At 40.1% G+C, this 11,244-nt stretch overlaps 1 protein-coding gene and 1 long non-coding RNA gene across 2 annotated transcripts; both read left to right on the top strand.

The window, feature by feature from the left end:
- The first annotated feature begins 447 nt into the window (after nucleotides 1–447).
- On the top strand, nucleotides 448–3,323 carry LOC144439474 (uncharacterized). Its single transcript, XR_013481101.1, has 3 exons — nucleotides 448–596; nucleotides 1,804–2,499; nucleotides 2,869–3,323. It is a non-coding gene; the product is annotated as an uncharacterized LOC144439474 (long non-coding RNA).
- A 2,962-nt stretch (nucleotides 3,324–6,285) lies between these two features.
- On the top strand, nucleotides 6,286–11,018 carry LOC144439453 (uncharacterized). The gene is made up of 2 exons (XM_078128740.1): nucleotides 6,286–7,635; nucleotides 10,918–11,018. Exons 1-2 carry the CDS (start codon nucleotides 6,443–6,445, stop codon nucleotides 10,922–10,924), a joined length of 1,200 nt encoding a protein of 399 aa, XP_077984866.1. The 5' UTR covers nucleotides 6,286–6,442; the 3' UTR covers nucleotides 10,925–11,018.
- Nucleotides 11,019–11,244: the final 226 nt, after the last annotated feature.

The following is an 11,244-nucleotide window of genomic DNA, read 5'->3' as shown; positions in this document are numbered from 1 at the left end:
CGTGTATTCAAATCAAGGTTTTACGACGTATGTGACCATGTGTGAATTAAGTCTGAAAGCGCCAAAATAGCAAATGTCTTTGCTGAAATTAATAACGAGTGAACGTTTCCTGTTAAGCATATAATGTGGAGAGAGAAAAAAATCGGTAGATCAGCCTGAGGTTATTACAATACTCAAAATGTAGCTTTATTTTTATCAAGATTTGGTTTTTTTATAGTAACTGTTGTTCATTTTTTTGCTATGTCGCTATTTTTGCATGTTCCTATTGTCAATATACATGAAACATATCAAATGGACCAATTATATTAAATACTGGCCTTCCCATATACTACAAACACATTTACTAAATTGTGTAATATCAGATGCTCGTACACTCAGTGAGAGCAAACAATGTAGCTTCTTCTACGCATGCTCGTAACCCCGATAGCCTCTTGGCCGGCCCTGAGCTCATGAGACATGACTGCATTTGTGTATGAATGAAATGACACTGAGATCTGTACAGTTACGTGTTACCAGTCACTCCGCAGTAAACGTTAGTCGTTTGGTCATTGATTCTAGAGTCTCTACGAATACTCGCCCACCATGTGTACAGTAAGGTAAGTGTGGCGTTCAGATTTTGATCAGAGACACACACAAATTGTAGAACAGACTAGCCTGTACGGCGAACGTCTACATGTACATGTAATGATGTATTGACATTCAAATTCTACCCGGAACCGAAAGCTGTAACTGTCATTTGTTGACAATGCCCACGTTTCGGATGGTATCGTTGACTCTAAATGATCATGACCTTGATCACGAAAGTGTTGTGATGAATATCACTATGTATGACATACAGATAGACATTTGATGTGATTTTACATTCATCCGTTAAGGTCAGTGGCCTTGACCACAGTCTTTTGTGCCTTGCCCATTCATTATATTGAGTACTGCATCCCACTTTCGATGCAGCCATGGTCACACGACCTCGTCTGCATACATAATGAACGACTCACATTAGGCAGCATTGACATACTGCTCTAAACAGATTGTTACCTAAGCAAATGCGCATTGAGGCCTTGATTGACATTTTTATAGTGCTGATACATGTATCTCTGGATAAAGAGATGTCATCTAGCACCACGCAAAGTCTCGTTCTAGTAATAGGGTACACGAGATGAATACACTTGGCTGTCTATGAACGCCATCATGATCACAGCTGATCAGCGATGTTTACGAGCGTCGACAAGATAGAGAGACTGTACGTGACGACATGTGACGAAACTGCAAATTTCCTGTTTTAGTGTCGTCACAATTTGTTTCGGAATGGTTTAAGTTCTATTACGAAGTATTTGATGGCCGTTGTGCCGTAATGGGTATGTGCCATTGGCAATAACAGTTGTAAAGTGATATACAAGAATTTACATTTTGACTATATATGTGTGTGATTGGTACAGCTGGAAACGAATTCTACAATACCAACAACAAATAACAATATAAAACTATAAACTCTGACATTATTGAGAAAATGATGGCAACTTATAAAATCAAAAACTGCTTGGTGTAGTGATGCCACACTTTTACAAATTCCACGTAAGATGGTAACATGTGGATGGATACTATTGATGCAAGCTATTAAAATGCTGTTAGATTCTAGCATACCGCATATATTTCTTGTAAACCTTACGTGTCAGTAGACTTAAAAATCAACCGTTGTGGGCGATGTTATCAGGAAAGGATGATACCGATCAATGCCTTTTAAAGTCTAACTGTCAGCATTGAGAATTTCTTAAATTGGTAATCTGTGTGCATTTTGTTTTCCAGATAACACAAACAAGATTGTTGTGATAAGATGGATAAAAACCACTGGATTGGGTTATCCGTTATTTTGTTTTTTCTTATCATTGCCAAAGTGCTGTCCAGTACTATTCAGTGCGTCATATTCATTGGCTGTATGATTACAGATGGATCTACGACAACCAACTGTCAAAACTTCACTCTCATACCGTATCGCGTCTACGTTCAGCCGGTGTCGCCGGCAGCATCGTCCCTGGTAGCCATTATTTGGATTTGCATCCATCTAAAACTGGAGCAAACGTTTCCTAACTTTGTAGAAACTGTGAGAATTGTCGTTAGGAAGCTCTTCTTTTACAAAGACAGTTTTCTTGTCGTTTGGCTCATTATCTATTACTTTATAGTATACTTTACGGACTCATCACGACCAGGTGCATCTGATTACATCGTTTTGCCCATTGAACTAGCGACCACTACGACACTTATGTATATCCTAAACTATAGAAGAGCGCCCTCAAACCTCGACAAGGATAATTATCCCGCGATAGGTAGATTTTACAAGACTATACTAATAGTGTGGGCTATTCATAATTTTTATCACGTACTCGAGGATACAATTTATGTGGGTCTTAATATATACACGTTCTCTTCAAAGAGGTTCCAGCATCACTTGAAAGCCTGGCATTCCGTGAACTTATTGTTCCTTGTCATAGCTGGGACGTACAGGTAGGAGAAATTCACTGTTGTGATAGCGGCTCGTTGACTGTTTTTATTTTATGAAACTAAATTTCGTAATTTTTTTGTAGCTGTCTAGAAGTCCGTGCAAGTCACAATAACGAGTTAGTTTACATCGGAAAATATGTTTCCTCTGAGAAAATTTCCATGAAAATCGTTATGTAAAACAAAAAAGGTTGGTGGAAAAAAGCCAAACGAAACAGAGATACTTCTTATTGCGATGAAAGTTTATTTTCTTGTTTTAGTACGAATAAGTACTATCAAAGAGAAGGCTTAATGTATTTATTCGAGTCGTTCGCATATAGTAAAGATTTCTAGTCACAACTTAACCCTTCGGTTTGTTTGCACTTTTCTCAAAAGGTACCTTCTGGGCAATTTCTTTTTGACGAAATTTTCATGTTGCTTGAAGAAAAAGGAGTATCTTATACTACGTGATGAGGATGACGACATGAGGCTGCCATATATACCATACGCAGATATTGATGACGTACTGTAGGACCCGGTCAACGAATGTGTGTTCTACAAATATCTGCTGACTCAAAACGGAAATGACGTCGATGCTAAAATGGAGGCTGTCGGCGTTGGTCGTCTGCAAGATGTGCGATTGGCGTATTTGCATATTCGAAATGTCGCCATGACATAAACGCAAAGCCATGCACGCCATTGCCACTACGCTTGCACAAATCGTGTAGTTATGTTATGTTTTGCTAAGGTCTGGGAATTGGTCATGGTGACACCAGTTCGAAATCTGGTAAATATTGCATGCATACCATACTTGGTACTGTAATGTTCATAGGAACCTCATTACAATAAATATGGGATATGGCGTAGAATGCCTGCCAATATTCGAAAATACAATACTGCAATGATTATATGCAATACTGCAATGACTATATGCAATACTGCAATGACTATATGCGATATGACTACATGAGATGACTACATGCGATATGACTACATGAGGTGACTACATGCGATACGACTACATGAGGTGACTACATGCGATGTGACTACATGAGATGACTACATGCGATATGACTACATGAGATGACTACATGCGATATGACTACATGAGATGACTACATGCGATATGACTACATGAGATGACTACATGCAATACTGCGATGCGAGATGATGACATGATATGCGGCGATTTTGTAATGATGTTATGCCATTCGTAGATTATTCAATATGCATAAGGGGTAGACCATTCGATATCCTGGGGGGGGGGGGGGGGCTTGGAAGATTGGTTGAGAGTCATTATTTTTTTCCCACCTGCTTGCCTGAGAATTATTTTTTTTCCTTCGCCTATGCTTGCAACTTTTTTTTATTTGCTTCTTTGAGATATCCGGATTTTTTTTACGTCAAAGTTGAACACCTACATTTGTTGCCACAATTTTCTGTTTGGTTTTGGCACACGGTAATACAGAGAGTAAAAAGATGCTGTTCTATCACACACAGATTATATTTAGAAAACTACATATTTCATACATGTTTGATTTTCAATTAAATAAACATCGTTGACAGTTTTTATGCCATGGTATGGTGACACACTGAAAATACAAATCGGAAACTTGATTGGTGAGCTCAAACATTCAGATAGACCGGTCAGTTTCTCCTGAGCTTGGGCGATGGGGGGGGGGGTGTCAGTGTTTTTTTCCATTGGGCCAACAAAAAGTCACTGACCCCCCTGAATAAAGTTTCATAGCATCTGACAGTAAGCTGTAGAAGGAAGAGCTTTGAGACTGGGATATGTCCACCTCTTGTGTGAGTGTGTGAATGGGGGGGGGGGGGGTTCTAGGGGGTCTCCCCCCAGAAGCCCTGGAGGATTTTTACTTCTAAAGGCAATGTTTAGGCTATTCACAGACACTTTCAGACAATAATTTACAAATTTTACAAGACAGCTCTAACATGTAAAAAGCATCTTGACAGTAAGAGTTGGAGGAAAGAACTTTGATTTGAGGCTTGGACATGTCTATCTCTTATGGGGGTCCTAGGGGGTCTCCCCTAGAAGCTTTTCAAGTTTTTTTCCCCAATTTTGGTGAATCTTATTGTTGGTTTAACGAATGAGTGGCCTCTGGGGTGATGGAGTCCAAGGGGTTCACTCCCGCCAGATCTGCAGTTTTTTGTTTCTATTTAGGCAATTTTTAGGTTATTCATAGCCTCTGAGATATATATTGCCAAGCATCGAAAAGCTGAAGTAAATATAACTTTTTAAATGTATAATTTTATGTATAGTTATGTTTGAACCCTTACATGAAGTAATATTTAAACCATTTATGAAAGAAACAGAGACAAGAACAAATATATATATGTACCACAGGCTAACGAATCTGACTGGTCCCTGACATGTGTTTGAAACTGTTTGTCATGATTTGACAAGTGTCCTGGTTGGAGAGGTACGAGCAAGTTGAACAGTATACTCGAACCTGTGCATCATTTCCCTGCCAAGACATTTTTTTTTCTGGCAGCAGTGGTCCATCTTTTTTTTCATCACCCTCTCATATCCTGATTTTTTTTCAAGCAAATCCATTTGGCATTTTTCCCCCCGAAATCTTCCAACCCCCCAGGATATCAAATGGTCCACCCCTTACCACGTGCAACATGCTGAATAGTACTCCCTAGCCTGTTTCATATTAATACTCGTATTATGCGTATTGAATAATCTACGAATGGCATAACGTCATTACAAAATCGCCACATATCATGTCATCATCTCGCATCGCAGTATTGCATGTAGTCATCTCATGTAGTCATATCGCATGTAGTCACCTCATGTAGTCATATCGCATGTAGTCATCTCATGTAGTCATATCGCATGTAGTCATCTCATGTAGTCATATCGCATGTAGTCACCTCATGTAGTCACATCGCATGTAGTCATCTCATGTAGTCATATCGCATGTAGTCATCTCATGTAGTCACATCGCATGTAGTCACCTCATGTAGTCATATCGCATATAGTCATTGCAGTATTGCATATAGTCATTGCAGTATTGCATATAGTCATTGCAATATTGTATTTTCGAATATTGGCAGGCATTCTACGCTATATATGGGAGCTAGATTTTACCTACTTACCACCCACATACCAGTGAAAGATGACCATAACTTGTAAAATGGTGCGCTTGTAAATTACTGCTTGCTTTGATAACCGTGGTTCCTATGAGTTGTGTACAGAGTGTATTGCATAAAGAGTGTGTAGACTTTGATGACTGGCGCTAGCTAAACATGGATCTCAATACCAACATATCAGGATTTGTTCAATGATTGTCACGTTGATGGATAAAGAGAATAAAAAACTATATCATTATTTCGAGGAAAGAAAACATAGTAAGGTTTATCAATATGTAGTAGAAAGTTTTCTCAATGTATGTATTAGTCCGTTTTAGTTAAATATCAGCTTCAAAGTGATTCTTCTTGCAGACGACAGTTTCGATTCTGACGTCAGAAAACCTACTTTGTGCTTTTGTAATAAATGCACATATGGTACCAATTTTAGACGAGAGATGTATACGGAAGAAGAGTGAGAACGGAGTGTATGTGTATGTATGCATTATTTCAATGTAATAGGTGTAGTAATATATATATTAAACAGTCTCCCTTTTTTCAATGCATAAACTGTAGTATAAATAGTGAGTAAAGTTAGGACCATTCGTCCATCCAGTAGTATGACGTTATAACAGGGTTAGTGAAGTACACACAGGGATGTCTGGTTAAATGGAATTCCATTTCACAAAACCTCGTTAAGATATAACATATGCATTTCTCCAGAAATGACAAGAGCGCCCTCTATCATCAGCCATTCAAAATAACAACTGCACATGCTCAGTAGCTCTCATCCTTCTCCAAAATGGCTGCCCTTGAGTGAAGACCGTCTTATTTAGGTGCTCACTCTATCGAAGTATTATCTAACCATTTAACTAGGCATCCAATGCCGAAATCGGATGCAAAACACGCAAATGAGTCCAGGGAGGACTCTAGCGTTCAAGGAGATTCTCGAGCTCAAGAAAACTTGAGTGGAGATGAAGTTAACCAAACCAAAGCCAACAAGCAAGGTAACGGTACTTCTAACACTATACGTGTACTTGCAGACGACGGTGATAGAAAACGCCGTAAATTGAAAGGTTTCACTATACCTCGTAAAGAATTGAGGCTAAGTGACTCTCATTATGAAGAGGACAATGTTTCCTCGAGATCTCAGTCAGAAAAATCTGATTCAAGTACGTCTTCAGACTCAGAATCATCAACTAGTTCTGAGGACAGTGACAGCAGTGCTAGTAGTGACGTCACTAGCAGACGCCATTTTGACAGGACAAAAGGAACCCGCGAAAAAATTGGCGCGCGGTCACCTGAACTGTCGAAGGGATTATATGAAATGTATGACCCAGAAGTGAATGAATCAGCATGGAAGCTTAACAAAAACTTGCAACATTATGTGGATAAACACTTCTCAAAGTATATCAAGGACAAAACTTTGCAAGAAAATATATTGGAAGTGCATCCATTACCAGAGACTGAATCTCTTGAAGTCCGTAAAGTAGACGGATACATTGATACTCTGTTTCAAGCCAAGGGTATTTCCAGTGAAAGAGGTATTGATAGATCACTGTGTCAAGTTCAACAGAAAATACTGAACACAATGGCACCTCTCACCAAACTGTGGAGTGACTTGCATGTAGCAAAGACTGAGAGTGCTTCTCCTAGTTTGGATTTAGATGAGACACTGACATTACTAGATCAAAGTGTACTTTTAGTTGGCCAGGCTAATGTATCCTTGAATTATCAACGCAGATTGTCAGTCCTTACTAAGTTGACAAAGGATGTGAAACGGTCCAGGACAATCCTGTCTAAGCACAATGACATCTTGCAAAAACCAGATGAAAGTTTGTTTGGACACAAGTTTGAGAGGGTGATATCCAAGATAGCAAAATCTCGGAAGCGAGCCAGAGAACTAGCTGACGAATTAGGCCCCTCAACGTCATTTAAGAAGAAAAAGTTCCCCATGGCCAGGAAAGGCAACCAACCCTTTCGCCAAGGGCCCTCAAGAGGTGGACACAACTTTGGGGGCCGAGTTAGTTTCAACTCCTTCAGAAAACAAGGAGGGTCCCAACAGAAAAAAACCAGGTACGTATCTAACGGTAAGCGACTCTTGTTCACTAGAGAATTGTCTCGAGACGCAAAGCTTGCTAGCACAAAAAGTTGTGGACAGTCCCCCACCAAAAGTGCTGGAGGAAAATGTTCACCCTGTTATAAAACAACTGAAATTGTCCACCAGGGAGACAGAGAGTCCAGTCAAAGCTGGACGTATAAAAGAATTTGCAACAAATTGGCAAAGATTTACAAGGGACCCGTACATAATTTCAACAGTGAAGGGTCACCAAATCGAATTCTCTTCTGTTCCAAAACAATATTGCCTCCCAAGGCAACCAAATTTCACAGAAAACGATTGTGCTCTTATAGACAAGGAAATAACAGACATGCTAAGCAAGCAAGCAATCGAGCCAACTGTCCGGGAACAGGGGGATTTTGTAAGCAATATCTTTTTGGTCCCCAAAAAAGATGGGGGCAATCGCCCAGTGATCAACCTCAAGTGCCTAAACAATTATGTTGCTTACAACCACTTCAAAATGGAAGGGTTACATATGTTAAAAGATCTCCTAAAACCAGGGGATTGGATGTGCAAGGTAGACTTGAAGGATGCGTACTTTACAGTACCAGTAGCCACGAATTGCAAAAAATTTCTGAAGTTCCCTTGGAGGAACAAATTATACCAATTCACATGTCTGCCATTCGGCCTGGCTTCAGCCCCTCGGCTATTCACAAAGTTAATGAAACCAATTATAGCAACATTGCGACGTCTAGGCATGAGATTGATCATATACCTGGACGATATCCTATTGTTAAACCAATCAAAGGAAAACCTGTTAAAAGACAGAGACACCCTGCTGTTCCTCCTCCAACATCTAGGGTTTGTAGTAAATTGGAAGAAGTCCATTTTACTACCTTCACAGACAATAGAATTTCTAGGGTTCTCCATAAATTCTGTCGAAATGAAGATGTCTCTTCCAAGGGACAAGATAACTCAAATTGTGAAACACTGTGCAAATCTAGTTCAGAAACAGACAGTGTCAGTGAGGGAATTGGCAAAGGTAATAGGGAAGATGACTGCTTCAATGGCAGCAGTAGTACCTGCCCGATTACAGTGCAGATTCCTTCAGATGGCCAAAACAAAAACCCTGATAAGCTTCATGTCCTACGAGGCACAAGTTTTCCTAACAAAGGAGTGCAAGGAGGAACTGCAGTGGTGGATAGACCACTTGGGAGACAGCAATGGGAAGACCCTGATCAGTCCCTTTCCCCACATTATAATAGACACCGATGCATCAAAAATGGGGTGGGGGGCAACATGCAACATGGGAAGGACAGGAGGCCCATGGTCTGTCCAAGAACAGAGCCATCACATAAACTATCTGGAACTCCTTGCAGCAAACTTTGCTGTAAGAACTTTCACAAAGGGAAAGCAAAACATTCATGTGCACCTACGGATGGACAATCGTACGGCAGTGGCATACATCATGAAAATGGGAGGGACCAAGTCACAAGTTCTGGTGAAGTTATCGAAAGAGATCTGGCAATACTGCCTGATAAACGACATTCAACTCAGTGCAGAATATCTCCCGGGGGTAGACAATGTTGTAGCAGACTGGGAGTCACGTCATGTGACAGATTCCAGCAATTGGCAACTAAACCCAAACATATTTCAAATAGTGGACAATCTGATGGGGAAATTAGATGTAGATCTATTCGCATCCAGACTGAATCACCAGGTAAACAAGTATGTGTCATGGAAACCAGACCCAGGGGCTATAGCAACAGATGCCCTGCAGATCAGTTGGTTGCACATGAACGGTTATGCGTTCCCTCCATTTGCACTAATAATGAGGTGCCTGTCCAAGATAAGGCAGGAAGGGGCAACGGTTGTCATGGTAACTCCAACATGGCACACCCAGGCATGGTTTCCCTTGATAGTGGAAATGTCCATCGAACTCCCAATTCTCCTACCAGGGTTCCCCAAACTCTTGGTGTCACCACTCCAGCTAGTCCATCCGCTATTAAAGACCGGAACACTGAAATTAGCGGCTTGGAAGGTTTCCGGAAATCCCTCACTTCAGAGGGAATTTCGGAAGAAACTGCCAAGCTTATGTCAAATGCATGGCGTCATGGAACATCAACATCTTATAACTCCTCCTGGAGAAAATGGAGTAGCTGGAGTAGTAGACAACAAATTAATCCATTTCAGGCCTCTTTGGGGGATATCCTGAATTTCCTAACTTACCTGTTCAGTGAGGGATACGAGTATAGATCCATAAATACTTACAGATCAACCTTATCAGCATTTCACCCATCTATTGATGGTTTCAGGGTTGGACAACACCCAAAAGTCAAAACTATGCTGCAAGCTGTATTTAATCAAAGACCACCTCAACCTAGATATTCAGGTACTTGGGATGTGGATCAGGTTCTCAAATATTTGAAAGTGGGTGGGAACCCAAAACTAAACATGAAGGACCTGTCACTGAAACTTTGCATGCTTATGGCCTTGACCAGTGCAGGAAGACAATCAGAACTCAAAAACTTACAAGTGTCAAATATGGTTGATTCAGGCGACACCATAACATTCAATCTGGCAAAGCTCACAAAGTCATCACATTACATGTTTACTAAATCAAACCGTAGTACCCCTTTGGGTCAAATTACATTTACTAGCTATCCTCGCATTAAGTCACTTTGCGTAATTTCATGTCTGAAGACATACCTTGACAGAACCAAAACATGGCGTCAGATATCTGATGGAATCAACAGAGAACAGCTGTTTTTAAGTCATGTCAGACCACATAAACCAGTGTCATGTAGTACACTAGCAAGGTGGCTAAAAACTGTTATGAATAGAGCAGGAATTGATACAGGTATCTTCAAGGCTCACTCAACTAGATCTGCTTCTACATCAAAGGCCAAGGGTCAAGGGGTTTCAATGAATGATATCCTTTCTAGAGCAAACTGGTCAAAATCATCTACATTTAGAAGGTTCTACTTGAGGGAATCGCAGGCAAAAGGTTCAAACGCACAAACAGCAGCTTTCACCAAGGCTGTCTTGACCGTTTGCAAATAGTAAGTGTAGCTTTAAACATGCATATGTTATATCTTAACGAGGTTTTGTGAAATGGAATTGGAGATTTCATAAGCACACTGAAGGTGTGTGAAATGGAATCCTAATTCCATGAATAAAACCGAGTTAAGATATAACAGTTCCCACCCGTCCCGCCCAGGGTGAGATGTGTAGTTTATCCAATAACCTTCAGGTATATATATATATTATACTGAACTATTGTGGTTTATTCCTTCCAGATTTTGAGTACACTGTTGGAATAAGAAGTTTTCAAGTTTCAGAAGACTGTTGCAGGACTGCGTTTGCTTGGCAGGACTTGTTTGCTTTGGTGTTACTAGTTACAAAGTTTTATACCTCTGATTGAAAAAAAAAAAAAAAAAGGAATCTTAATAAAAAAGAAGAATTTAAAGTTAATTTCAACTGTATTCTTGTTGGTGCATCATTTTGTCGAAGGATGAGAGCTACTGAGCATGTGCAGTTGTTATTTTGAATGGCTGATGATAGAGGGCGCTCTTGTCATTTCTGGAGAAATGCATATGTTATATCTTAACTCGGTTTTATTCATG

This window comes from Glandiceps talaboti, chromosome 8 (assembly GCF_964340395.1).
Source record: "Glandiceps talaboti chromosome 8, keGlaTala1.1, whole genome shotgun sequence".
In the NCBI taxonomy this organism is placed as follows: domain Eukaryota; kingdom Metazoa; phylum Hemichordata; class Enteropneusta; family Spengelidae; genus Glandiceps; species Glandiceps talaboti.
This window is presented reverse-complemented; position numbering and strand designations above follow the sequence as displayed.

What these genes read in the sequence shown, in the direction of transcription:
- LOC144439453 (XM_078128740.1), top strand. Translation starts at nt 6,443, where the DNA reads ATGCCGAAATCGGATGCAAAACACGCAAATGAGTCCAGGGAGGACTCT.